Source organism: Cygnus atratus, chromosome 27 (genome assembly GCF_013377495.2).
Source record: "Cygnus atratus isolate AKBS03 ecotype Queensland, Australia chromosome 27, CAtr_DNAZoo_HiC_assembly, whole genome shotgun sequence".
NCBI lineage: Eukaryota > Metazoa > Chordata > Aves > Anseriformes > Anatidae > Cygnus > Cygnus atratus.
The window spans coordinates 4,628,653-4,656,567 of NC_066388.1; the positions used below are offsets into that span (position 1 = coordinate 4,628,653).

Here is a 27,915-nt window from a genome sequence, read left to right on the forward strand (position 1 = left end):
GGAGCAGGACCAGGGTAAAGTCAGGAGAGCAATGGGTCCGCAGCCGCCTGCTCAGCTCGGCGCTGCCTGGCCTCCCAGTTACAACCCCGAGGATATTTGGATACAACCTCCCCTGGCAGAGGTTTTGCCCGGACTGAACCCAGATGGCTGGCAAAGTAAAACCTTGCCAACTTTTCCACAAAACCCCAGGGAAAAGAGGTGAGGTGAGGCAGGCCCTGGGTGCGGCAGGGCTTGGGAGAGCGGTCCAGTGAAAGGGCAAAACTCACGATCATTGCTCAGCACCCTCAAGACCTCTACTCACCAGCGTTGGGGCGCGAAGTCCAGTGCACAAGAGGCAATAGCGAGGCTCTGAAGGCCACGTGAGGTCCCCGAAAGCTGGACAGCGTCTGGAGCGGGTACACGGACAGCGCAGGAAGGGTGGGACGAGCCTCGTGCCATCTCCCTCCTCTCGCGACGAGCAAACCCAACCGAAGGTTGAGATGTTTATCCCCTGCGGCTTTCCAGGCTCCCCGTACCGATCACCCTTCCTCTGGTCGCTGTCTCAGCTCGGCAGAGCCAAAAATAGGGCCTTCTCACGAGCCAGCGGGATGAGGAAGTGAGCGGAGATTTCGGAAACGTGCCTGCAGCGGGGTGGGGAGCGCAGGGCTGCCCCGGCACCGCAGAATCCCATTCACAGGCTCGTGCTCCCTGGACGCACCTCGGATGGCGCTTCACACCCCACATCCCTCGGGGGAAGCGAGTGTTGAGGGCTCAGGGCCGTAGCGTTGGGCACAGGGATTAGCCCCAATAACCACAGAGAGTCCCCCAAAATCACAGCCCTAAGCTCTGTGCTGTGAAAGCACCCCCAAGAGCCCAGTGACAGCCCCAGGGGCATTGCTGGTCCTGAGCCCCAGCAGACACAGGCCCTGGGAAACCACCTTCGACGTCCCCAAACCCAGCCTCACCTCATCCCCTGGGCACCCATTTTGGGGCTCAGCACCTTTGCGGTGCCCTTTCTGCAGCTTCCCCCATTTCAAGCACAACCTGCTCAGGTCCCCGGTGCTTTCCCCTGCTTGGTAGTGCTGAGCCCCCACGTAAGTCAGGCCTTTTTCAACCAATTCAAATATTCCAAAAGTAGAAGGGAATTTCTACCCGGAGGAGGGACATACGGATGGATGGCAGTGGCAGGAGGAGCCTCCCTCCTTGCTGCCCAGCCTGCTCCCAGGACCCACAGCATGAATTTTTCCCTGCCTGCACACTGCTTTGTCTGTCTGTGCACCCGTGGCGAGAGAAATCAGAGAAATTAGGCCCTCAACAGAACTGGTCTCTTCCAAACACCCAGAACACCCAACAAGCCCACAGCTGGGCTGCCACCAGAGCTGCTTTTGGAAGAGACAGGTACAACGAAGTCAGTAAAGAAAAAAAAAAAAAAAAAAGATTTATTAAACAGCAACAAAACCAGAAAACATCCCCCTAGTTTGCTACAGCCGGAACCAGCCCCCGGTCACCACGGGGCTGCTCCTCTCCCGTCCTGCAGCCTTGTTGGGTCTTCCCACGGTCCTGGCCGAGGGGCCCCGGGGTCCCTACGGCTTCTGGCTGAGCGTGGGCCCCGCCGCGGCGATGATGGAGGAGCTGGCCAGGCTGCTGCCCAGCGTTATCAGCGTGGTGCCGGCCCCTCCCGGCAGCACGCCCTGGGGCAGCAAGTGTCTGTTGGCCAGAGCCTCTCTGGTGTGGATGATGGTGCTGCCGTCGTCCACCACAGAGGGAACCCTCCCCAGGGTCTCCATTGTCCCCAGAGCGTGGCCGAGGGCCGAGGCGCTCTTGGTCAGGCTGACCTTCTCCCCGAGGTGCCCGAGGTGCCCGTCGCCCTTCACCGCGGCCAGCGTCGAGGTGAGGATGACGGTCTTGGAGGCGGTCTGCAGGACGGGTCCCACCTTCGAGTGCACCAGGCTGCCGGGAGGACTGGGAGTGCCGGCCAGCGGGGAGGTGGCGAAGGTGACGGCGCCAGTGGGAGAGCTGGCGGACGAGGAGGAGGAGGAGGAGGAAGGCTGGATGCCTGGCAGTTTGAGGGGGACTGAGGTAGCCTCACCCATCACGGACTTGGTGAGCGCAGAGAGCTTGGCGTCCGACATGACGTACAGCGTCTTCATGGGGCTGGCGCTGGTCACTGCAGGGAAGGGGAGAGCGCGGTCAGCGGCCGGGGGGACGAGGTGCCCACCCCGAGCTGAGCCCCCCCGGCAGCACAGCTGTAGGGTTTCAGGCTGAAGAGAGAGAACTTGCCTCGTTTTGTCATCCACAACAAACCCCAGTGCTGTCACAGCCTGGGCAGAGCACTGCAAGGAAACCCCAAACCTGCCAGCTCCCTTCCCGGACCTCTCAGACCCCACAAAAAGCCTCTCTCTTCCTTCAGTGTCTCACCCAACACAGTCCCTTCCCGTGGGCACGGGACCTTGTGGCTCTTTCTTGGCCAGGTACATGCCATCCTACCCTCCGAGCTGCCACAAACACGCTGAGCTCACGCTGCTCCCAGCGGCCTGGCTCAGGGCAAGCTCTCGCTCGGCTCAGGCATCTCCAGCTCCATCCCACCAGCAGCGAAGGCAGACGCTGCCGCAGGTGCTCGGACACTCACCACACTCCACCTTTGGGCAGCTAAAAGACATCAGGCTTCCCAAAATGAAGCCCTTGGTGCTCTGAGGCAATAGCTGAGGTTGCGCGCGGTGGTTACCCCATCCAAGCCTGCTCCCCGGCCACATCTGGGGTTACCACAGCCCAGAGTGCAAGGGGGGAGGGAAGGAGACGTTTCTGCAATCTGATCGCTGGGGTCAGATGCGCTCAGGACATTGAATAAAGCCTGGAGACCTACTGCTGGTTAAAGACGATGCTGACCAGAAAGACCCCGACCTGGAGAAGCCCACGGCTCGCTCCTGTGGTCACCCAAGGCCACTTGCTCTGTCCCCCAGGAGCCCACATCGACGAGCAGCACAGCAGCAGTGCTGGCTCACCCGAATCGCACCACAGCTCCGACACAACGGTGTCAGAGACGTATCGCGGTGTCCCTCACGCTCTTCAGCGGCAAGAGCTCGCCACAAGCTCCGCCAGCAGCGTGGAGCTCTCCAGATCAGGGTGCCAGGCTCAGGCACGGAGGACACAGAGCGAAGGCTGAGGACTGACTGTCTGACCAGGGTGGGGTGCTGACCCCACCGTCCTGGAGGGGATGAGAGAGGCCAAACGTGCAGCGGCACAGCAGGAACAGGAGGGTAAAACCGCTGCACAGGCTGGGAAGGGGCACAGAGACATGACGATGCTGTCGGGCAGCAGCACACACTGCTCCATGAAAGCAGGCTCCCTGAAAGCTCCACGGAAGATATTCCGGCTGGAATACCTTCTGTGCTAACACCCCAGTCCGCCCTGCTGCTCTGGCAGCTTTGCTGCAAACCGGTCCTCCCCCTGCACACAAAGCCAAAATGAACCTCAAATGAAAGCAGGTAAAGTTCTCCACGGATCTGACTTCATCCACTAGTTACGACCAAAAAGAACCCACCAAGAACACAACATAAAATGGCAAAGTAAAGCAAAACAAAACACAAGAACACAGAAGGATTAAGCCCAGTGCTTCTGCAGCTCCCTGTTGAGTCCTGGGGGAGACCAGCAGAGACTGGGGGGTCTGAGCCAGCGCCGACGATCAGTTATAGCTGGGTCTGACGCCTGCGAGGAGCCAACGGCACGGTGAAACAGCACACGCATCGGCGTGGTGCAGAGCAGCCTTGTTTGACCTCTGGAAAACTGGCACAGCTCCCCCGAACGTCACCCACCAGACCTGGGTGCTGAATACCTACCCGTCCTTCCCCTGGCTTGGCAAATCGGCTGGACCGAGGGAAAGGAAAACATTTCTGGCGTGGCTGGAGGCGGGCTCTGCTGTGCAGAAGCCTTTTGAGGATGCGACGGGCTGCATCATCGCCCTGTGGAGGTTTTTGATTTTTTTTTTTGTAGTGTGAGGCTACTAGCTGGGTATGCAATGTTTGTTCGGGTGTAATCGGATGGGTCTGCTCTCTCCAGGCAAGGTAAATAAACGTGGGCAGCAGGGAGAGTGCTTAGTGCTACCAGCGTGTGGTGGGGGCCCTACACACAAACTGAAGGTAATCCCCCGCTGCGTTCGGGCTCAAGTTTTACACCCCGCTCTTTGTCAGCTGCACGGAGCGAAATCAGAACTGCATGTACTCGTGCAAAGAAACCACAGGGGACCTAACTCAACGGAGGAGGAAAAAAAAAAATAAGAAAAAAAAAAGGCAACGGACTTAAAAATAAGCAGCATTCAGGCAGCTATTCCCCAGAGGGACTCCGCACACGTCACCCGGCAGGCATGGCTCCAAGCCGGCCTCCGCTCTGGCCCCCAGGCCGGCTGCCCGCGCCCCACAACTGCCATGCGCCTCACCTACGGGTGCTGCCGCGGCGGTCAGGTGGGCTGCGGGGTCGGCAGGAGCCATCTCTGCGCCAGCCTGGGCTTTGCTGAGATCCATCTGAGACAGCAGCTTGCCAGGAGAGGCGGCGCTGGAAGCTGGGGCGGCCAAGTTCCCAACTGCACCGTCTGGAGCCTGGAGGGGTTAAAGGAACGGAGAGCTGCTGGGAGCGGCCGCGGCGCTGCCAGGAGCGCCAGGACCCCAGGCGGAGCGGGGTTCGACCATCGCTGGGGGGGCTGCAGCCGTTCCTCAGGGCCTGCGCTGTCCCTCACCTCGAAATCAGAGCGCGCCTCCTCCCTGCGTCTTCTAGCCTTGCCCTCGCTCCCATCAGTCACGTCTAAACTCGAGGGAAAATCCACACCGAGAGACAATCCGCAGAGATCTGTCCTGTAAGGCGTGATGGCGCCGCTTACAGAGCCCAGCACTGTTGGCAGCGCTCGGGCTGGGACTGCCACAAACTTGTTCCCTTTTCCTGGAGTGGGGTGGCTCTGTCCCCACCGCGGGCTGCCAGGGAGGTCAGGCCTGCTCTCGTGCTCTCTGTGGCACCAGCGAAGCAACCGCCAGGAACTGGAGCTCACGCACAACTCCCACAGCACACAGACCTGCTTGTGAGAACAAGGCGCTGTTACCGCCAGCACCGGTGAAGTCCAGCAGACTGGAAACGGCACACACCAGACGAGCTCCCCGGGTGCCAGAGGAAGACTACAAGTCCTTCTGGTGTCCACCGGGTGTTTGCAGATGTCCACCACTGGGACAACCGGGCAGCTTGGATTCGTGTCCTAAGGCGCACGTGGCCTTCAGGGGCTGACAGGCTTCAGGCAACTCGCTCACTCTCCTCCACCACTGCCAAACATCGCCAACAAAGGCTTAGCTCCGGTCCGAGCCCTTCCTACCTGATGCTCGTGCAGGCCACAGCCTGCTCTTCCACGCCCTGCGCAGCAATTTGACGGTGCTCCATTCATTTTAACTCATTTCTGCCCCTGGGAGGCAAAAAGGTCAGACTCCAACAAGGGGCGGTACGTCCACCACCAGCACGGCTGGCTCCGGGCAGCACCAAGGGCTGGAGGCTCCTCGCTTGCCTCGTGCCATCTAGGTAAGATCCCTGCCCACAGCTCAAACCGTCACACCTCAGCTCGTAGCTCTGGCCGTTGCAATGTAAATGGTTTTCCGCCTCGTGGCGGGACAAGAGCACGATCCAACATCGGCATCGCTACATTTTACGGAGCTGCTATCGGGATACAACCACGCTGCAGAGAGGAACTCACGCAGAAAGCACCGCTCAAACCACGGTGGAACAGTTCCTTGAGAACAGGAGCTGAAGCTTGCTTGTATTTTCACTTTAAAGCCACCCAAACACTCTTCTGCTTTTCTTACTCTGCTACTCGCAGAAAACATTTGCGCCAAACTCCCCGGGAAGATTCCTCAGCCTCCCGCCTCCCCTGTAACGCCCGTGGGGGAAGGAAGAGTTACCCACTCAAACTGCACCTCAGCTGCTACAGGCATCGCCCCAGCCCCCAGAGTTTTAAATCACAGCCGATGCGTGGGCTTCACGCTTCCTGCACAGGCACAGTGGAGCCGTCAGCTGGAATTTCAAAGGAAACCCAACCAACAAAGGCTTTGGCTACCGCTGAAAACACAAGAGTTTAAGCTCTGGCATAATCCCCCCCCAGCCTTTTGTAAATTTGCTCTTTTACAGGAAGCCCCGGTGGATTACGTAATCCTATGTGCTAAAGGTACACAAGCTGATGTCAAGGGCTATAATTAGTTACAAAAACACACAGCTCATTCCATTTCCTGTAAAAGCCTGCTTTCAGTTTGCTTTTGAAGCAGCTCTCACAACCGACCTCACAATTAAGCGCTACCCTGAACACACAAGCTCAGCATTGTAGGTCCAAGCCGCAGCCTGCGACCAGCTATGCAGTTTTCTAGGATCAGCGAGGCAGTCTCAGGTGTCGCTGCCTTAAAACCCCAACCCACAAAGGAACCCACTAACCCTCGAGCAGTCCGTGCCAGGTCTCATTACACCTGGTAGCTGCTGATGGATTTTGAGTGTCTCAAACAGGTAACAAAGGGCACAGAGAGAAGCACGCCAGGTCTCGTGGTTTCTTCCAACGGCCTCTGAAGAGCCCAAAAACTGAGACTGGGAGCTGCGAGGCGGCACGACGTGACTCACCCTCTGCTTAGGCGGGAGCTGCACTGAGTGCCACTAGCTCTGCGTTTCCGAGCTCTACCTTAGCCGGCAGCAGCCCGGCTCTGCCAGCGCTCGCAGGCTCTGGTGCGCTACGAGGCGACTGGAAGAAACACAGAGAAGTCAAGGGAGGAAGGACGCGGATGCTCCCAGACCTTGGCTTTAACCAGCGGCAAACCAGGAGCCTGGGTGGAAACTACCGGCAACGGCGGATGCGAGGCCAGCTCTGAAGCAGCACGGGACAAACTAAGGACTCGTGGCCGCTGTTAATACTTACCCAGCTCCATCCAGAGGCTTCACCTGTAGACGATGCCTCCCTACACATCTCAGGGCTTTGAGCAACCCTGAACGACCTCGGCAGACAGCAGCAAGGAGCAGAAGCACGCTCCCTGCCTCCACGACACGAGCTGCCTCACTAACAGGGACCAGAACTGCAGGGCTTCACCTACAAGGCAAAGATTGCTCTGCGTCTCCTACACCAGCTCACCTGCCCCGGGCTGCGTTAGCGATATCGAGAGCAGGAAAACCCCACATGCAAGAGAACAGAGCCGCGGCCACGCCGGAGAGACCTTGGCATCCTCCAGTGCCTTCAGCACCAGCTTGTAGGAACTGGAGCTCGATCCCCGCAGCCCTCGCTCCGTGCTCACCCCACTGCCCAAGCGTTTATCACTCTGGGAATTTGTTCTCTTGGTCTTTAAATTCCTGTTTGCCTGCAAATGCCTGTCTCGAATCACTACTTGGCTCCTGCTGGGCAGTCAGTTGAACCCCGAAGTTTTTAGGCTGGGGGATGTTGCTGGCGCCTCTTTGTCCCTGCTCTGTGGGCTCCTCTGATGACCCCAAGCTAGCCCCCAGTTAATTCAAGAGCTCCTGGCAAGCTTCAAAGCTTTCGTTTACCTCCAAAGCTTGCTGCTTTGTTGTACTGTCAGACCCTCAACAGTTCAGTTTGTGGTTCCCTTCAGGCTGCTCATACAGAAATTGTTTCTGACCATCCCAGGTTCCCCAGGGCAGTGGTCATAGCCCCAAGCCTGCCACAGCTCCAGAAGCCCGTGGACAACGCTCTCAGACACAGGGTTTGATTTTTAGGGGTTCCTGTATGGAGCCAGGAGTTGGACTGCACGGTCCTTGGGCGTCCCTGCCAGCTTGGGATGGTTTTATGGCAGAGCCAGCCAGGTGCTGCCTCCCACACTGCTCATCCTCAGACAACCAGCCCTCCCTGCAAAGCCTCCTTCAGTCCCATAAGGCAGATTACAGGGCTGCCTGTCAATCCTGTGTCCCGCCAGGATAATGCCTACAGGAGAGGCCTGAGTGCTGCACAGCGCTGGAGCTGGGATCACGGGGAAGCCACCTGAGCTTGGGCTAAACCTTGCTGACGGCACGTTATGGCCACCACTCACCGAATGTCCCAGCAGGGCATCGGAACCGCTCTTTCTACCCTCACATTTACGGATCCATCTCCAAACTGGCAGTGGTTTAGGACAGAGCCCAGGGACACACCTGCAGCAAACGTACCGCGTCTGCTACCTCCAGGTGTCCGGGTGGAGAGGTCTGCGTTACAGTACCCAAGACCACTGCCTTCACCACCATGACAAAAAAAAACCCTCTCCAATTTCTTGTGCCCTCAACTCATCTGCACCAAGCCTCGTCCTGGGAAGCTGGGAGGCAGCCAGGACCCTTCCGAGACAGTACCTGGCACACCTCTAGCATGGGCACGGCAAAAGCATTTCCTTCTGTCAGCGATCCATCGCCACAAGGAGATCTGCTGTGAACAGACAACTTCTGAGCATGCACTGAGCACTTCATATATTGGTTTTAACAGCACAGCAGCGAGACGGGGCAGAAGCTGAGGTCCTGCAGCGGGAAAGACTCCAGCACCCTGACACCCGCTGTCACATCAGGGCACCTGAGAGTCAGGAGCAGCATTTCTGAGAGGAAGACACCATCAGACAGCACAGCCAGCCCACTCTCCTGCCTGAACAGACAGAGGACAGACGCTGCAGCAGCAGCCCTCCTCCTCCCACCAAGCCCTGTTACTGCCAAGAGAGCCCAGAGCCACGACAAGAGTTTCCATTCCGATGTCAGCGTTAGGAACTAGACGGAGGTTTCCTCGGTGCGGTACCAGCAGGACACCGAGTACAATCTCTGGAGGAGACGACCTTGCTGCTAACAGATGCGAAGATAACCCGGGTCCTCCGACCACCACCTTGCAAGGCCCCTCTCTGCACAGCCTCAGCAAAAGAACGAGGCTCAAACCCAGGAGAGATGCCATGACCAAGAACACTCTCCCCAGAACAGCCGTTCCTGCCCGTGAGCTTTCTCTGATCACAGCAAACACTCTCTCTAGGGAGGAGACGCCGAGGATTACCTGAGGGGCCTGCGTCTGCATCGGCTGCTCGTCGAGCTGGGGCTGCACAGCCCCCATCGCAGCCTGGCTGAGCGTGGTCACTCGGCTGGGCTGCCCACGCAGCGTCACAGTAATGGTCGTTGGGGCCTTCAAGCCTGGAAAACACAAGCGAGACGTCCCTGAAACACAGAACTGCAGGGGCCACCTTCACCCACGGGGCTGCATCAGGGGTCTCTTCCCAGCAGAGGAAGCTCACGAGTTGCTACCACACGCAGCTTTGCACAGCTACAGCTCAGAGCACCACAAAGGCGAAATAAACTCTGGAAACACCAGGCCTGGGGTGCTCCGGAAGCCTGCAGCGCTTGCTTGCCTCACCTGCCGCCTGGTTGGAGATCTGAGCCAAGCCAGGGAGGCTGCTGGCCAGCTTGGCCAGTCCCCCGTTGGTCAGCAGCTGGTGAATGGCCGTGGGTTTCCCGCTCGCCGAGGCTCCCACAGACAAGGAGGTGGCGACTGGGATGGTGCGGACGATCGTGCCCGTGCCTGTGGTGATGGCACTCAGGTTCTGGATCGGCGCGGGTGTCTTCACAGCTGAGTTCTGGAAGGGGAAGCAGAAGCACTGAGCACCTGGGAGGACTGGGGACGGTGGGATGGCACAGCCTCTCCCTCCCGCAGGAGCTAGAGGTCAGATGGAGAGTTTCCACACTTCATCCCGGTAGCCACAAGCAGGTCTACAAGAAGGTCAAGCCATCCCTTCCCATCTGCATGTACTCATTTCAACCTGAAAGCACAACTGGGAGAAAGGCTGGCTCCACTTCTACTGAGGCCTCTCAAACTGGAAGGATGGGGAGCACTGCCTGACAGGGTCACAGAAGGACACGAGGAGGACAGATTGCTGATCCTCCCCTCTCCATTCTCCAGACCCTTATTTATCAGCATTTTCTAGGTGGCTGCCAAGCCCACTTTTGAGTACAATTTCCCACAGCTCTGTTCCCTAGAACCAAGGCCTTTTACGGGAACCCGTACCCTCATCACCTGTCAAACTTTGGGCACATTATTCCAGCTGCAGTTCACACCCAGCACCACTCGTCTCTCCCGGTCCTACACCACGCATTATCTGGGCTCCAGCTCCCGCCACGTCACCCCCGTACTGCTTCCCTCCAGAGAGGGACCTCCAATGTTTGCAGGCTGTGTACCTGCACGGGTGACCCAGCAGCAGCCACGCTGGCAGGAAGGGCTGATGACTTGGTCCCGATGTCCTGCAGGCTGAAGCTCAGCCCTTGCAGCAGGCTGCTGGCAGACGCTGCTCCTAGAAAAGAGGAAAGAACAAAGAAATTAGTCCTGGAGAATTAACCACCATGAAATTCTAGGTCTGTCATGCAGCAGTGCCTGCAGAACTGTCCTTTGAAGAGCAGCATCCCAAGCAGCCCGCAGGGATGCTCCTAGTTACCCTATAAACACAGCCCAACACGTTTCACTGCTGCAGTGACCAACAACGCCATCTGTGAGAGAGGGAAGGCACGGTACAACTGGGCAGGAGCAGTCGTACTGCCAAAAGGAGGTCGTTTTTGGTATCTCGAGGCATCATTACATGAAAATGATGCAGTGAACGGGTCACTGAACCTTCAGCCTCATTTCTAGCATCCCTCTGGCCCTCCACGGGCTCTGAAGAGCAAAGCACTGCAAGCGCCACCTCAGCCACTGCAGGGCCGAACCCAACGCAACCAGTGAACGCAAGAAAGAGGATCCCCCGAATGATGTGGAACCTGGTTTACCTTTTACATTCACAAGAGACAGGTACCTTGGAGGGCACTGGCTGGCTGGGCCTGCATGCAGTGGGCGCTGCTGGCTACCAGCCTGCTCTGCAGGGCATGGAAAGCGCTGGGCGCCGTGCTGCTGGGGATCACGGCAGACGGAGCAGGGCTCATGGAGGAGGTTTCTGTTGCTGAGCTCAGCCTACAAAGCAAGCAGAAGAGAAAGGCACCTCTTAGTGATAAAATGGGCAACGCAAGATGGCTTCGACAGCACGCTGTCACCAACCTAGCGCAACCAAGCGGGGCTTCTGGAAGCGTAAAGTGGGGAGGCGATGAGCTAAAATAAAACAAAGCAAGAGACATTTCCCTGTGTCCACCACAGCGAGGAGCACCTGGGGCAAAATCTGTGCATTTCCAGATCAGAAGGAAGGTGCTGCAAAGGCTGTGCCAGCCTACACAAATGCAATCCACCTTGGAGTGAAAAATTTCCCATTAAAAACCTACTTCCTATCTGAGAACAGCTCTTCTTCCTCTCCCCATCCAGATCAGTCGGGGTCCAGTTCTCCAGGGCATGGTTTAAATTAAAATGGAAAACAGTGATGTGAGAGATTGTCAACACCACATTCGTTCCTCAGAAGAAATCCCAGTGGCCCGTTAACTTCAGAGCCAATATTGAGAATTCTTTCGCTATCTTTGGAAAAAAAATGCTCAACTATCAAAGAACGAAGACAACACTGAATTTTTGGCAAAGACAACGGCACAGTCATTCAAATGACGAAGATAAGCAGTCCTGCAGCAAACTTGGATTTGGAAAACCATACAGAAACGGCCCAGCAGCCACACCACCTTCCCCATCTGCCCATTTCCACCGTTCTCAGACTCAACCACCAGTTGACAAACAGTTTTCGAGAGCCTAAGTGTCTCCCATTCTTCGGAGAAATCCAGTCATAAGCAAGGTACCAGGAAGCTCCACGCACAGAACGCGCCACGCTGTGGTGCTTCATTCACACCTGCAGCCTCTCAAGGAGGTGCAGGGCTTACAAAACCAAAGCTGCACTCACTTGGAGGCGGTGAGCAGTCCGAAGGGCTCCTTCACACCTGACACGGACTGGCCGACAGCCATGGGGACCGGCTTTCCAGAGACAACTGCAAAAGAAAAAGAAGAAACCTAACTCTCCCTCCTCCATGAGGCTTGATGGATTCCCTGTCTCACGCACTACCCCCAGGCACAGCCCAGCGCTGCAGGCCACGGGCTCATCCTGCTCACAAGACCTCTTCTCAAGGAAACCTCCGCTGCAGCCATGAACACACGCTCGAGGCACCGCGCTACAGCAGGTCAGGAGTAGCGGAGAGAGCAGAGTTGTGAATAAAAACCAGAAAGCTGCCGTCGTCAGAGCGTGACGACAGGCAGGACTCAAGGAACCGGCTCAAAGTCCGACAGCAGCGGCCACTCAGGCCCTCACCACCAAACGCAATTCTCTCTCCTAAGCGTCACCTCCACTAATCCCCTCCTCCTACTCCTCACGGCACAGAGCTACCGCCTCCAGCGCTCAGTTAGGGTCTGGCTGGCTGCTGGAGATGGATTTTGTAAATTTTGTAAGCATTCCTTACAGACACTTTACAAAATACACAGGGATGCGGCGAGTCGCAATATTTGTTTATTGTGTCACAATATTTGTTTATCGCGGCCTTTGGGATACAACTGCGTTTGTCTCGTGCATTCCTCCTGCTCACGCACGGTAAGAGGGAATTCTCGTTTGGTTCGTGTTTACTTCTGCAACTCATTTCCTTTCTGTGGAAAGAAGTAAAGTTTGGAAAATTAAAAAAAAAAAAAAATTCCGGAAACCAGAGATCTTCAAAGCTGCCCGAAGATGAACTGTAACCCTACGGAAGGATGTGTATTTATTAGTTAATTTTCACATTTCAAAACAACCGCTAATTAACCAAGAAATCCTTCTAAAGGAGCACGGTTATTTCTCAGCTTGGAAAACCCTCCGATCTCCTAACACTTTGAACGGAGACGTTGACCTTCCAGCCCTGCACTGCACCGAGCTAGCGCTAAAAACGAGCACCAGCATTACATGTGTGGGGCTCTGAGCTCCAGAAGTCCTTTGCACGAGCACAGAGAGCAAGAAGGCAAAATCCTCCGAGTACAGGAGCGAGAGCAGCCAAAGCTTCTGCCCTCCTCACGAAGGCTCGAGGGGAAGACGACGGAGCACATCACCTCTTCTTGGACAGAAGGACCTCTGCAGCGCCCGCGGCAGCGGGTTTTCTCAGCCCCGCAGGCAGGAGAGGAGCTGGAATTTGTTAACACGCGTATGAAGGGCGAATTGTCCTGGACTTCAGGCCACTGCACAGCCCCAAGGGGCACTTGGCTGAATCGTGAAGTCCGAACACGCGGAGAGGTCTTCCAGAGGGAGGAACGTCGCCGTCATCCGTAAAGCAGGAGCGCGTTCCCAGGGAGAGCCTTGCTTCCGCTGCGGGGGACACGCGAGCAGGCAGCAGAACCGGAGACCCACACGACCTACGTGGAGCGAGGCTGTGCCAGGAGCGGCACCTCGATGCCTCCCAGGAAGGTACAAAATTCGCCTCGCAGCTCACAAGGCTGCCGTCAGGCGCCTCGCTGAAGTGCGCGACCCGAACTGCTACGGAAAACGTCCCGGCTACGCGCTGCCAGCCCCCACGCATCCCCTGCTACCCCCTAGAGCACCACATCGCACCTCGAGCCTCCGTCTCCTTCCTGCAGCTGCCTCCTCAAAAAGCCAAAAACCACAGCTCCCCTCCCCACCCCACGCCGTGCCCCGGAGGAGCCAGGCGCCGCCACGACCCGCTCTCTGCTTACGAAGCGGCTTTGCAATCGCAACTCACTTTCTGCCTGGGTGGTGAGGGGTGCTCCGTTCCCCACGCCCGCAGCATCTCCGTGAGAGACAATGGTCACCTTGATTTTGGCTCGTTTGGAAGTTTTGCTGCACTGGGTCGGGCTGGGGGTCTGATGCCTCTTCAGCTGCACGCGCACATCGTCTCTCTCAGCCCCTTCCGAGTGCTCTGAGGAGACTGGAACTAGGGGACACAGAAGTAGCTTTTTGAAACCGACGGCCGATTCCTCGAGGTCAGTGCTGCTCCAAGGCGCGGAGGAGGGACACATGCCCATGCATACTTCCACAGCTCCCTTCATGCCAGCCTTGCCCATCTCCCATGCACCGGGACCCCTCGCTTCTCCTTTTCACCACCTACGCTGACTCCTGCGTGCCCTACGCTGCTGCCTCAGGGCCAGCGCTTAGCTTAAGCTGCTCACAGGCATACAAAGCCCGTCCTGCCCTCTGCAGCGAAGAAAAAACGGATGCCTACAGTAATAACACATCTTCGCGTGAACACTTTTCCTTTCAAAGCACGGTACAATCGCTCCCAGCATCCGACCCTTCCAGCAGCCCTAACTTCCAGACGAGGGGGACGAAGGTGCAGACTTGCAGAGCCGGTGCAGGCGTGCTGTCAGTGCTGGGATTAGAAAGGAGGTGTTTGTGTGCCTGTCACTCAGCACGTCCCTTCCAGCGCTCAGAACCGGCCCTCAGAGGGCTGGACAGGAGCGCCCAGGTGGCCGGGAGGCGCTAAGCGAAGCAGCCATGAGCACAAGAGGTGCTGCAGCAAAGCCAAGCCCCCCGCACCCTACGCTGCGTGGCACTAGGGAGAAAAGCAGCACGCTGAGACTTCTCTTCCACGCCAAGGGCTCGTTCTGCTGTCGCGTCCTTTCGACCCATCACATCCGGTTCGTTCTGCCTACGGCACAGGCTTGCTGGGGAAAGGATTGTGCAAAAAGCACAGAGAGCCCGCTACAAGCGCTTTTGGGTGGCATGGGGACAAGAGGGGGTCACAAGACAGGATCAACGGCACGGGGACAAGATGGGTTATCCCATCTGTCCGTCCTCTGCGCACTCCTCCGCCGGCGTACGGTCACCCGGCCCCGAGCTGAAACGCTGGTGGAGCAAACGAGAGCGTGGATCTGCCTCCTGCTGCGGCGCTGGCAGCCTGGCAGCGCTCACAGCCGCAGCCCTGCCATGATCTGTGGCAATGGGACAAGCTCTGGAGACCCCTCTCCACCTGGAGCTTTCAAAGAATGCCGTGAGGCAGCTAACTCCCTGCTGGTAAACGTCCTGGGTTTCTAAGTCACCAGCCTGGAAGCCAAGCTACACGCATCTTTTTACTTCTATATATGTAATCGGTACAGAGATGTGCACGTGTACGTGTCTTTACTCCTCTCCCTGCACACCCCACTACCTGCGTGTCTGTGAGCTGCGGGCTGGGACAAGGCTGCACCCAAATCCCTCGGTGTCAGGCGACTCGCAGCAGCGTTTCGGGGCTGCTCTGCTCCCCTCGACAAGCTCCGAGCCCGCTGCGCTGCTATCGCTGCAGACCCGCAGCTGGAGCACGTGAATTGGTCACACTTGTGCACGCTCCCATGCCTCCCGCTCGACTGCGAACACGCTCGGACAGAACCGCTGCCCGGAGGGACCTCGCCCGGCGTGCACGGACTGCAGGCACCGAAGCCCCCCGGAGTGCCACAGTGAGTGCCACCAGCCAAGCAGGACGGTGAAACGGCACACGCACAGGCAGTGGCGTTAGGTGCCCCTCAAAGCGTCACTGAGCAGCGACCCAAAGTCCCTCCCGGTCACCACGAGCGAGAGCAGAGCCTGCTGCTTGCTGCAGAGGCAGCCCGTGCTGTACGAGGACTCTGCTGCAAGGGGCTCAGCGTGTCTTTACAGCTCCAGGGGGGCGGCGGTCACCCCCACGTACACAGCACGCGCGCCCCAGCTTCCTACCTCACGGCTCAGGCAGCTGAGCCAGCGCAGTAACGAGCCCTGAGATGTTAACGACTTTCAGTCTTAGCAAAAGGCAGGGCAGGCTGGTGCCAGAGCATCCCCGATAAAGCATCCGGGCACCCGACTCGGCCACCGTGGTTTCTCTTCCCCACAGGTACTGGGTAAGGGCAGAGCTCCACGTGAGCTCCCAGGCTCATCTCTACAGACGGGGAGACCACCAGCTCTCTTGAAAACGAGGCTTGAGGGAGAAAGAAACCTTTAAGGCCACCACCTTGGTCTTTGTGCCTCAGGGCTTCGTCCCCATGGCTGTGCACGCATGTTTGGACTGCGTCCTGTGTGTGCTCAGCATGCTGAAACAGCACGGACGTCACTGCATCCTTGGCAATTAAAAGCACCGGCACTCGGGGGGCTGCAGGCATTTGTCACCCCCAGCAGCGCTCTCAGCTCCTGGGGTCACCTGAGCTGAGCACGGCCGCCCCACACGACAGCGCAGCCTCCCAGAGCCTTGGATGTCAAGCTCTCTTCCTCCCCTAGCCCCAGATCTGCCCAGTCACCGCCTTCTGAGACACCAAAACACGTCTTCAGACATGCTGTGGATCCTGCCCCTCAGTACCTAACCCTCGGAGCACCGCAGATGCTGACCTCCACCTCGGGGTGCTCCAGCACCCAACCAAGAGCCCCCAGGATCACAGACTGCTCACCTCGGCCTGTCTCCCGCTCAGCACAGCCAAACCTGTCAACAAACTCAATCCTTTACATCCTTCTCCCACCACGCCGCCGTCACCCCCCGGCCATCCCTCTCCCTCCTCTCTTTGCTCTTCTCTAACGCCCTCTGGCCAAGAAACGCTGCTCCAGCCTCTACGCCTGCCCCTTCCACTCGGGAGCTCCTCGCTTCCACGCCCGCCGGCAGCCACGTTGCAGTGAGGAGCTCCACCAGCATGCGGTCGGTCTCTAAGCTTCCCAACAAGTCACCACACCGTCCACAAAGCTTCAGTTCGGAGCAGAACTGCTGCCGGGCTCCAGCAGCATTCACCTACCGGGGCAGGGGCAGGGGAGGAGCTCAGGAGGCGTTAGTGCTCTCAGCTAGCACGCGAGCCGTTTGCTTAAGCTTCAGATACAGCAACGAGAAAGCAAAAAGCAGGGGGCGAGGGGACACGTTGGGCCACATCCCCCAACCAATGCAAGGGAAGAGGAAAATGATGAAAGAAGGAAGCCAAGAGACAGAGAAAAGGAGGGAGATGGAGAGGGACAGAGAGAAGTGAGGAGATACTCACCAAAGAGACATGAAGAGGTGCCAGGAGGAAGAGCTTTCCTCACCAGCATGTTTTGTTTCAGAAAAGCAGCAAACTGAGCTGAAATGAATCAGAGAGAATTACAGTATCACAGCCCGGCTCTGGAGGGGGGCAGCGACCTCCAGGAACACCACTGCGACGCGCAGAGACCTGGCAGCAGGCAGGCAAACAGCTCAGGGCACGAGGAGACACGCTCAGCTCCTCTCCGGATGGCAGCGCAGCGCATCCCGCGCCACACCGGGCGTCGCCCCAGCTCCTGCAGGGTCCCAGCAGCACGAGCCCTCTCCAGCCCCACAGCCAGCGCGTCCCTCACCACCTGCTGCCACGACACACGCACGGACGGCACGCCGCAGCAGCGCTCCTCACAAAACGAGGCGGCCTCACTCCACTCAGCGAACCATCCTCCTGCCTCCCTTACACTACCTAGGAGCTTCCTCCTCGGCTACGACAACGGAGGAACAGAGTTCGTTAGTCCAGGAGCTGAGAAACTACGAGATCCAAGCTTGAATCTCCCCCCGGAGCCTAGCCTGAGTAACACAAAGACTTCAGAGAGCGCGTGGTTGCGCTGCTGCAGGAGACAACAACAAGTCTGATCAGGTCTGTCCTGAGCGAAGGAACGAGGCCAGAGGGGAGCACGGAGAACTACTCCCCACTCCTGCTGTTCTGGCCAGAAAGGATCCTCAATGAGGAAACCCTCACCTACAGCCACAGCTGTCACAATCAGACTGAAGCTGCGCAAAAAAGGTTTTTAATCAGCATCCAACAGGACAAAACCCCATAGCTCAAGCAGTTCAGAGCGGGTTTTCCTCTGCTGTTTCACGCAGGATGACTAATTACCAAAGGCCCACTGCTCCAGTCACAATTCAACAGCCTCAGCCATCACCTGAGAACCTTTAATCTCCCTCCCAAGCAGCCTGGAGACACCAGTCAAGGGGCTCGCACCCAAAAGGGAATCGGAGCATGGCTACGTAGCGGTTTTGTCAGCCAGAACACGTGAAAATCCTTCCCACTTGGAACAGCAGCGAGGCTCCATGAGCTGCAGAAACACCGTTTCCAACCTAATTTCAACCCCCTACAAGCTGCTGCCTTCAGCCGACAGGAACGGGGAACTGAGCTGCAGAGCAAACTGCCACGGGAAGCTTGGAGTTCACGACAGGACTCAGAAGACAAAACCTAAAAGAGTCGGGGCAGATAAAGACCAAAAATCCAGGTGCTCGGTGGGAAGAGGGTGGAAAAGCCGCAGGAGGTTACCTTGTGCCTGCTTGTGTGTCAGGATAGTGTCCGTCCTCTGCACCTGCCTCTTGAGCAGCTGCGTGGTGCTGATCTGGGTGGGCTTCTGGATGGAGGACACCGCAGCCATTTTAGTCTTGGGGCTCGACGTGGGGCTGCTGGAGACGCTGGATAAGTCCTGCTCGAAGAGAAGGAACACCTTACCCCCGTGTTTCCCCGAGGAGAGGCAATCCTAACCCTCAGCTCAGGCAAGAACGTGCATCCCTCTGCTGAAGCAGGTCTAAATCCAAAGGTTCCTTTGCCCCTTCACAAGCCTTCAGTCCTTTCACATCCTCTCGCCTCCCTCTCCCAGCCCTACCACATCTCAGCGGCGCACGACATCTCTTTGCCCCATCTCAGCGTTCCCCTGCTCGCCATATCCCAGAGGGAGCCCCTACCTCCGAGCCCGAAGGCGAAGCGGGCACTTTGGCTGCTGGTGAGGTGGGCCTGCTGGATCTCTCTGGCAAATCAAACGACAGATCCCTCCTGGTCGAGTCACGCGGCTTCTTCTTCTTCTCAGCGTCCAGGTCACGGGGATCAGAGCCCGAGTGGCTCTCCGCTCGAGTGAGGACTCCAGTCAGGAAGTCAGCTATTTCATCCTAGGCAGGATGAAACTCCCAGTTAGGCTATGCAGTGCGCAGGTCTCTAAATAATTCAGTTTCACGGCTAAAATTTCAAAAAAAATAACTGAAGGTTCTCAAAGAAAAACTGGTAGGGCTCCCCGGATTTAACATTCCACAAACAGAAATCCTAAACCCTTGCAGACAGACCTTGATTTCTCACCAGAGCTCCTAACTCCACTGATTCTGACACATGGAAGAGAAACGTGACGGTTTCCCTAATGCTCCCCAAAGTACTGCTTGCTTCCCCAGAGAGATGAGAAGACTCAGAAAACTGATCTTTGCTTAAAGTACACAAACAGGAAGCTCACGTCTCTCCTCCTGTCAGAGGACAACCACTTCAAAAACCACTTGAGAAAGATTATGTTTGTTCAACCAATACTGGCAGCGAGGTTGTAACTTGTGACCACAGACATTTCAGCAGGCTTTTTACAGGTACGAAGCGTACGGGGAAGATTTCCGTCTTTACCTGGATGCACCTGTCCACCATACTCTGGGTCAGGCCTTCTGACTTCTTTTTGGCTTTGCTTATCCTAGTAAAAAAACAAGAAAAAAAAAAAAACAAAAACCGTCAAACAAGTGGAAGTGAACAAATACTGTTTTTCCCCTTTCACACTCATTATACGATTCTTCACCAGAGAATAAAACTCAAACGATGGCCGGTTTGCTCCCTTACCCACTTTGACCCTACAGAGTAAGGATGAGCTGCGGCTCCCTTAGCGCTCAACTCAAGAGCACCGTCTGCTGGCAAGACGAGATTCATCCTCAGAAGTGCTGAGATGAGCTTTGGGGACAGCAACAAGGGCCCAGCATCGCTCAGTCTATGACTAAAGCTTCTTGCAAAGCAAATACATTTCCTTTCCTTCAGAGCTTCGTCTCCAGACCGGTATCAGAGCTTGACTCTTCTTTCTTTCCTCTCCCTTAGTAACTATTTCTGCTATGGATTTCTGACTTTGACAGTGCTCCAAAATATTGTTTGCATTGTTGGATCCAGCTCTAGCATCAGGCTAAAGCTGTTCTCATACACAACTTGCTCCCGTTTTTGGTGCAGTTATCCCAGAGACACACGAGTGCGACTGGAGAACAAGCTCCAAAGTTCACCGAAACCTTCAGCGCCTCCTGCAAGGCTCTTGGAGCCTCCCTTACCCCAATACCAGACACAACCTCCATCAGCTGCATGTTCCAGAGCCAGGGTGGCAAGAAAAAGCAGATTACTAGCTCTAGCGTCATGCTGTACTGTGGCCTGGATCTTCTACTTCCCACTGGGAGAAGCAATGGGGATTTATCCCAGAAAAATCACCCAACCAACCATCTCTCTATCCAGCACACTGGGCTTTGACCAACTGCTCACTTTGACAGAGCATTATTAGGCAGGGCCACGTGTTTTTTTGTAAGCAGCACGCTCAGGTCTTGCCCAGCGCTTCAGGGCAGAGAATCCACCTCACAGGACATCACCTGAGATTGTCGTCTGCTCCTCCCACCACCACCATGCTGTTGTCAGCTCGGATTTTCTCCCGGAAATCTTCCATCGCTTCGATGTTGCACTGCAGGGAATTCTGACCGATCACAAAGAGGACAGGGGTCTTCATCTCCAGGAGGGGGTCATCGACGTCCTGCAAGAGCAAGGGGGACTGTAATTCAGAAGGGCTGTTCCAGGATGCAATCTTTGGGGCCAAACACGTTTCTGAAGCATTTCCCAAACAGGTAAGCACTTCCCAACAGGAAAGCACGTGCCACGGAGGAGCAGGCAGCACGTCACACGCGATCCCAGTGTGTACTAACCACATCCTAGAGGAAAGGAAATTATGAATCGCGTGGTTTGCCTGGACAAGGTGGCACATCTCAGACACCCTATTTCAACTCATCCTTCCTCTTCCGAGCTTTTGCCACACAAACCCAGGACAAAGCTGAAGCAGTGCCAGCAGCACCACAACTCGCAATGAAGCTTTCTAGAGTGAGCCCCAATGGGATTTATGCAGTCATCCTAAAGAGAAGTCTGCTCAAGCACTGCACCATCCCCAAAGAATGTCTTTTACACAGGGCTGATACGGATTTCCACTACAGTCTCAGAACTGGTTATTTCACCAGCACAACCGTAATCATTCCCAACATGGTCACAAACTGCTCAGCTAACACAGGAGCGATTTGGGATCCACGTAAATGACTTTAAGTCATCATCTCTGGTGCCAAAGGACACAGTCAACAAGCGACGCTCATGTAAGACCCAAGGAAGGAGCTGCAAAAACACATTACAGGAGGGACAAGCAAACACAGGACTTCACACGCCTGCTATCGCATCAGGAAACCTGTTATGGATGCAACACTTCTGCCTGCTGGGCACATCCCCTCCAAATAAAAAAAATCAGAGACATTCCTCAAAAATTTTCCAGGTATCACTGGACTTCCAAACCACATTCTACAAAACAGTCTAGGGAGGTTAATAAACAAGCAGTTCTTTAAATGGCCCCCACCCCCTTCAGTCCTTACCCCTCTGGGGCCATCAACTGTTAGAAGAGGGAATCCAAGGCACACAACTGCAGTGACGTACTCCATCACTGAAACCTGGGTAGAAAAGCAACAACGGTCAGCATCCTCACAGTCCTCTGCTGTAAAGGTCGCTTTGCTAGGCTCAGGGCACGGAGATCTCCCACATATTTAGACTGTGCTTCGGTGCTTAAAAGCATTGGGGGGGAAAAACACCAAGGAACTCAAACTCCTTTATGTCCCCATGGCCAAAAAGGATGCATCTCAAAGCCAGGCCTCAGCAAGAGGGAAGGGAATAGAATAATAACCCCCCAGAGCCTCAAATGCACCAAACTCTGACCTGAAGTTTTCAAATTGTCTGAGAGAATGCAAACGAAACAGGCACTTACGTGACAGGCCACCAAGGCACCCGTGTTCCACCCGATCAGGATGATCGGCTTGTGAGAGAAGTGGTTGTGAATCTACGGGAGACAAAGGACAGCGATGGAGGGACAGACGACGGGACGCTGCCGCTGGGCCCCGCAGCACCTGCAGGCGAGGGCGGCACAGGCTCGCCCTACTCTCGCTGCTCTTACCTCCGCCACTTTGCTCCTCACCGCGCCGATCATGTGCTCGAGACACTGCAACACTCCCACCCCGCTGCCGTTGTTCAGCAGGTGGGTGGCGATGGGAATCACCTGTCAGTTGGAACGAAAAATGAATAAATAACAAAGGCGCAACAGGCACCAGCAACAGGCACAGGCCGGAGCCAGTTTATACACAACTTTGTGCTTCGTCTCTCCCGTGGAATTCACTTCCAGCTGCTAAAAACAGAGGAAACAGAGAATTCCCTCCAGAGACAGCCTCTGCTGCTCACCTTGCCCCTATACACCCAGTATGTCCAACACAGAGCGCTGCGAGCAGCTCTGTAGCCAAGGTGCTCCCTCCTCCAACCTCTTCCTACGGGAAAACTCAAATTCTTAATGAAACGATACAACCTGAACTGCTGGAGACAGTTGACTTTGGATGGCAAGTCTCCCGACGTGACCCCAAACTAATCAGACTGGGCAACTTCAGCCCAATTTGTGCCTTAGCTGCCAAACACCGCAGGTGGCAGATGCCAGCTTCTGTTTTTAGCAACGGCAAGTATTTTGGTGCACCAACGGATCACAAAAATAAGCTCAGCAGCTGCAGCCTACCACAGCTGCTAACGTGAACTAGCTACTAATGTGCCTGCCTCCAAACCCGACCGTACAAACCTTTCCCAAGCAGGAAAGCTGCGACTGCCAGAAGCGGTGCCGTCGAGAAGTGGGGAACATGGAGTTGGAGGGGCCGGAGGAAGCAATCAGGATGAGGGGGGAACCAGGCAGTTTGCTCTGCAGAATTCAACGAGAGATACATGAGGGAAGGCGACCTCTCGGCCCCAAACCTCGCCGCCCGCTTCCCCGCCCTCCTGCTGCTCCAGACCCTCACGTGCACCAAGGGGTTCACGGGGGCAACTTAAGCAAAGCTTCACACAAGAGGACACCGAGCGGCTACGCGAGCTGCTTCTTGGTGGTAAGCCCGTGGAAGAGCATCCTCCCAGGGGGGGCTGAGAAGGAGCAACACTCTCAGCACAACCCTGATAAGCCACAGAAGAATTAAAACGGTTATTTATAAACCCAAAGCCCAGCCTGCACTACTAAGTGGGAGGGATCTTGCCGAGCTCATTAAATGCGCAAGCTTTCCCCAGCAGATGGTACCTCGGGATAGTATGGGGGAAAAGGGTCCAACAAAAGGAGTCCCCTCATTGAGCAAGCCTAAAAAGCAGGAGGAAAAGAGCCCAAGGAGCACAAAAGAGACAGAAGGAAGAAGAAAGCAGAAGAACGGGAAGAATAAAGCCGATCTGCATCTGGGCTGGGGCAATCCCAAGCACAAGCACAGGCTGGGTGGAGAATGGATTGAGAGCAGCCCTGAGGAGAAGGACCTGGGGGCGGAGGTTGATGAGAAGCTTGACACGAGCCAGCAATGTGCGCTCGCAGCCCAGAAAGCCGACCGTGTCCTGGGCTGCCCCAACAGCAGCGTGGCAGCAGGGCGAGGGAGGGGATTCTGCCCCTGCTCTGCTCGTGAGACCCCACCTGGAACCCTGCATTCAGCTCTGGGGCCCCAGCACAAGAAGGATGTGGAAGTAGCAGGATGAGTGCAGAGGAGGCCACGAGGACGATCAAGGGGCTGCAGCACCTCTGCTATGGAGACAGGCTGAGGGAGCTGGGGGTGTCCAGCCTGGAGAGGAGAAGGCTCCGGGGAGACCTGATAGCGGCCTGCCAGTGCCTAAAGGGGGCTACGAAAGCTGGAGAGGAATTCTGTCCGGGAGTGTGGTGATAGGACAAGGGGGAACGGCTTTAAACTAAAAGAGGGTGGGCTGAGATTAGGTATAAGGAAGAAATTCTTTACTCTGAGGGTGGTGAGGCCCTGGCACAGGTTGCCCAGAGAAGCTGTGGCTGCCGCACCCCTGGCAGTGTTCAAGGCCAGGCCGGATGGGGCTTTGTGCAGCCTGGGCTGCTGGGAGGGGAGCTGGAATTAGATGGGCTTTAAAGTCCACCCAGCCCAAACCACTCTGTGATCTGCGAACGGCCTCTCGCTCCCCGTGAGCCCCAAGAGGTACTCACTGGTTTATTATGCGACAAGACACCCACTGCTGGGTCCCAAGGTCTCTTCAGCAGCAGAGACAGAGCCTCAGCTCCTGCTGCCCCCGTCTTCGCGGTGGAGGAGAGCAGCATCCTATCGATCAGGGTGGGGATCTGAAACCAGAGGCCAGAAAAGACTGAGTACACGCACACTGTTCTTCCAAGGGGCTTTTAAACATCATCCCTGCCACCCCAAGAAAAAAAAGGATAAAGACTCCATCAGCTTCCTTTCAATGAGCTTTATAAAGGGAGAACGTGGTAAGAGAGGGTAAGGCCTCTCACTGCTTTCATCACCTTTCCTTTAAGCGTTTGCAGAGCGTCCAAGTACGCAGCCAACACTGGCAAACTGAGGGTTTCCACTAACGTTGTGTGAAGCCACTGGATCAGCTTGGTGTCCCAGTTCACACTGGCCAGCGCCTGGCGGACCCTCCGGGCACATTTGTCCACCGCTATCCTCCTCAGGACCGGCTCGTTGCAAGCCTGAGAACCAGGAAATTAAAGGAGAAACACACAGTTACGGGAAAAATCAAGCATGCCACGTGCATCCCAAACCACAGGAAAGCATCAGCCTGGGCAGCTCAAAGCCCTCTGGCAACAAGCAAGGACCAACACCCTCTCGGCGGGGACAAAATCACGCCTCAAACAAGTCCCGGGCTGCCTGGTTCTTAAGACCACAGAACCCCAGAGCCAAGACTTCCGTCTTGACTCAATCGCTTTGCGAGGGGGGACGAAAAACACACAGGCAACGAATCTGCCGGAAGGTAAAAGAGCAACAGGGAGTAAAAGATCTCACCCCTTCGTTGGCCAAGCGGGCCAGCCTGTCGGACTGCAGCGCTTTGTGAATCTTGTTAAATAGCTTGTTCTGAGCCATTGTCCAACCCGTCCTGGGGAGAAAAAACAGAGGTAACGTCGATCGCTTGGACGCAGGCATCTGGGTCGGGCGAGCAGGCACAGCTGGGCATCAGCTGCACCTCCAGAACCCGCTTACAGCTATGGAGAAAGCGAGTTTCGCTAGCGAGGATTTAAGTTAAAAGATCGCTCAACAAAAGCACCAGGTTGGAAGTGTCACCAGGGCACACCCGGGAAGCATTGGAACAACAGAAACAAGAAATAAGACCAAAATAACTGTTCCTTTTAGCAAAGGTTATCTCCCTGTCTCTCAGAATAACCATTCCTGAAAACTGACTGACTACAGTTACGGAGGGGTGGGAATTTACACACGTCCGCGTTTTTAGTCTTCAACACTGGAATATGGCTGAGCTGGGGACCTGCGTGTCACTGTCCCAAGCTCCTCCAAAGAGAGGAGAGAGCCCCACACGAAGCGTGCAGGAGCTTCAGCAGCTGGGCCAGCCTCTACCATTAAACCTAACAGTTCTCACTGCAGGCAGACAAAGAATTTGGACACCAGAATTCATTTTCTTTGAACATTACGTTCAGGAACGTCGCTGCGTATTACGCCACACCGAAAAACCCACGCTGGGCAGCGTGGGGTCGTTTCGAGCCCCAATTTGTTTTCCCAGCTGGCCCCAGCTACCTGTTGACGTGTTCCTCCCAGTCATCCGGCGGCGGAGGGGCGTCCGCGTCCGTGCGGGCAAACATGACGTGGCGCTCGCACTCGTTCATCACGCTGCGCGCCTTCTGGTTGTCGTAGAGCGGCACGGGCGTGGGCGTCACCGTCTCGACGTCGATGGGGACATCTGCTTCGCTGTGAGGAAAAAAAATCACACGTTACAGAGCGGGATCACTCGCCTCGGGGTCTGCTATGCTGGTAAAATGAGAAAGGATTTGTAGCCAGCTGGGGTCCTAAGTCCGGCCACGTCTCTCAACGCCCGGCTCTGGCTGCGAGAGTGAGCGCAGCAGCAGGAGTTGTCTAAGTTGTGTGAACACGAAGCACTGGAACATCCTGACTTTAACACTTAATGACGCAGCCAGAGCTCCTGGCGGGTGTTTGCAGCCAACCACAAGCCCCCGAGCTTCATCATCAGCTACTGCGCCGCTCCTGACAGAGCCCAGGCAGCTCCCGAACCCCGCTGGGACCCCAGACCCTGACACCAAGCCCCCACGCCACGGCCCCGAGCACGCTGCTGTGCCCCCAAACCCGGTCACCCCATGCCCTGCCCTGACCCCCCCCAGGCCCTGCTGCATCCCCCAGACCTTCCCTCGGCCCCACGCTCCCCACCACAGAGCCCAGGACTTGCTCCAGAGTCTCCCCGACCCACGTCCCCCAGGCTCTGCCTCACATTCCACCATCCCCCCAGCCCCACAGACACCCGAAAAGCTTCCCAGCCAACAACCGGACCCTTCCCAGCCCCGCCCCATAGTCCCAGGTCCTATACAGCCCCCCAGCCCCATACTCTCCCCTCACAGCCCCCCAGGTCCCACAGGACACCCCCTTACTCCACAAGACTCACGCTGTCCCCTCAGAAACCACCCCAGGTCCCTCCTTACATACCCCCAGGGCCCTACACCCCCTCACATGCCCCGCAGCCCCCCAAGTCCTACAGACCCCACGCTTTCCTCTCATGACCTACCCCAGGACCTTCCTCACAGGCCAACAAGCTCCTCCAACCCCTCACAAGCCCCTCAGCCCCCCAAATCCCCTAGTCCTGTCCTAGCTCTAGTCCACACCTGCCCCTCAGAAGCCACCCCCAAGACCATCCTCACAAGCCCCTCAGCACCCTACAATCCCTCACAGGCCCCCTCAATCCCCCAGGTCCAAACAGACCCCACAGTTTCTGCTCAGGAGCCACCCCAGGCCCCTCCTCATAGACCCACAGCCCCCTACACCCCCCCACAGGCCCCTCAACCCCCCAGGTCCCACAGACCCCACACCTTCCACTCAAGCCCTACCCCAGAACCCTCCTCACAAGCCCCTCACCCCCCAAAACCCCACATTTTCCCCTCACAACACATCCCAGGTCCCTCCTCAGAGGCCCACAGCCCCCTACAACCTCTCACCGACCCCCTCAGCCCCCCACGTCCCACAAACCCCACATTTTCCCCTGACGGACCCCTTCCATCAGGGGAACACTTCCCAAGGACCTTCCAGCCCCCCAACTCCCCCAGACCGCCACTTGCCCCTCCGAAACCACCCCAGCCCATCCTCACAGCCTCACAAGCCCCTACAGCCCCTCACAAGCCCCTTGGCCCCCCAAATCCCACAGACCCCCCCCCCTTTACCCTCAGAAGCCACCCCAGGACCCTCCTCACAGGCCCCTCAGCCCCCCACACTTCACAGGCCCCACACCTTCCCCCAGACCCCACCCCAGGCCCCTCCTGGCAGCCCCCCAGCCCCCTACACCCCCTCACGGACCCCTCAGCCCCCCCCCTCCCCCAGCCCCCCCACTTTCCCCTCACAGCTCCCTCAGAAACCCCCCCAGCCCGCTCCTCACAGCCCCCCCCACCCCCCAAACCCCCCATTTCCCCCTCCCACCCCCCCCAAGCCCTTCCTCACACCCCCCCAGCCCCCTCCACCCCCTCCCAAGCCCCTCAGCCCCCCCCGAAACCCCCCGGACCCCCCCTTTTCCCCCACCCCCTCCCGCCCCCCGCTCACAGGGCGCTGCCGGGGCTCCGCCGGGGGGGCAGGAAGAGCATGCGGGCCGGCCGGGCGGCGCTGGCGTCGGGGTGGGCGCTCCAGGGCTTGGCGTAGCTGTGGTCCAGGCACACCAGGTCCAGCTCCCGCTCGTGGGCCGACAGCTGCAGCAGCAGCGACGTCCCCATCCTCCGCGCCGACCATTGCAGCTCCCGGTCCCGGTCCCGATCCCGGTCCCGATCGCGATCGCGGTCCCGGTCCCGGTCCCGCTGCGCCATGGCCGCGCCGCCCCCCCCCCCCCCCTCAACTGCGCATGCGCCGCCGCAGGGAGGCGCCCCCCCCCCCCCCCCCAGAGGAGACGGCGCATGCGCTATGGGAGGGGGGAGGTAAGGTGTGGAGACTGGATCGCGCGGAGCGGGGCGGGCGGGGAGGGGAGAAGGGCTGGAGAGTGGAGTCCGGAATGGGAAGGGGCGGGAGGGCGTGGGGTGGGGACAGGAGGGGGTGGGGACGTGGGGACGTGGGGACATGGGGACGTGGATGTGG

At 57.2% G+C, this 27,915-nt stretch overlaps 1 protein-coding gene across 5 annotated transcripts; it reads right to left on the bottom strand.

The window, feature by feature from the left end:
* Positions 1-1,387: 1,387 nt before the first annotated feature.
* Positions 1,388-27,681, bottom strand: KANSL3 (KAT8 regulatory NSL complex subunit 3). Of its 5 annotated transcripts, XM_035571506.2 has the most exons (22): positions 27,394-27,668; positions 25,375-25,545; positions 24,634-24,724; positions 24,135-24,320; positions 23,823-23,954; positions 22,434-22,550; positions 21,771-21,872; positions 21,585-21,656; positions 21,199-21,273; positions 20,167-20,324; positions 19,181-19,244; positions 18,490-18,690; positions 18,074-18,230; positions 16,805-16,882; positions 13,585-13,776; positions 11,778-11,862; positions 10,764-10,918; positions 10,159-10,271; positions 9,341-9,560; positions 8,987-9,120; positions 4,412-4,571; positions 1,414-2,146 (listed from the first exon to the last, which is right to left on the bottom strand). In XM_035571506.2, exons 1-22 carry the CDS (start codon positions 27,648-27,650, stop codon positions 1,563-1,565), a joined length of 3,504 nt encoding a protein of 1,167 aa, XP_035427399.1. In that variant the 5' UTR covers positions 27,651-27,668; the 3' UTR covers positions 1,414-1,562. The 5 variants fall into 5 exon arrangements, with proteins under 5 accessions (XP_035427400.1, XP_035427403.1, XP_035427401.1 ...); XM_035571507.2 differs by lacking the exon at positions 16,805-16,882 and having other exon boundaries at positions 1,388-2,146; positions 27,394-27,671; XM_035571510.2 differs by lacking the exon at positions 4,412-4,571 and having other exon boundaries at positions 1,390-2,146.
* Positions 27,682-27,915: the final 234 nt, after the last annotated feature.

What these genes read in the sequence shown, in the direction of transcription:
- KANSL3 (XM_035571506.2), bottom strand. Translation starts at nt 27,650, where the DNA reads ATGGCGCAGCGGGACCGGGACCGGGACCGCGATCGCGATCGGGACCGG. An exon ending in TCTTGTCGCATAATAAACCA is followed by an intron (nt 22,551 to 23,822) that starts GTGAGTACCTCT and finishes TGAATTCTGCAG; the next exon opens with AGCAAACTGCCTGGTTCCCC. An exon ending in TGGTGGACAGGTGCATCCAG is followed by an intron (nt 18,691 to 19,180) that starts GTAAAGACGGAA and finishes CATCCTGCCTAG; the next exon opens with GATGAAATAGCTGACTTCCT.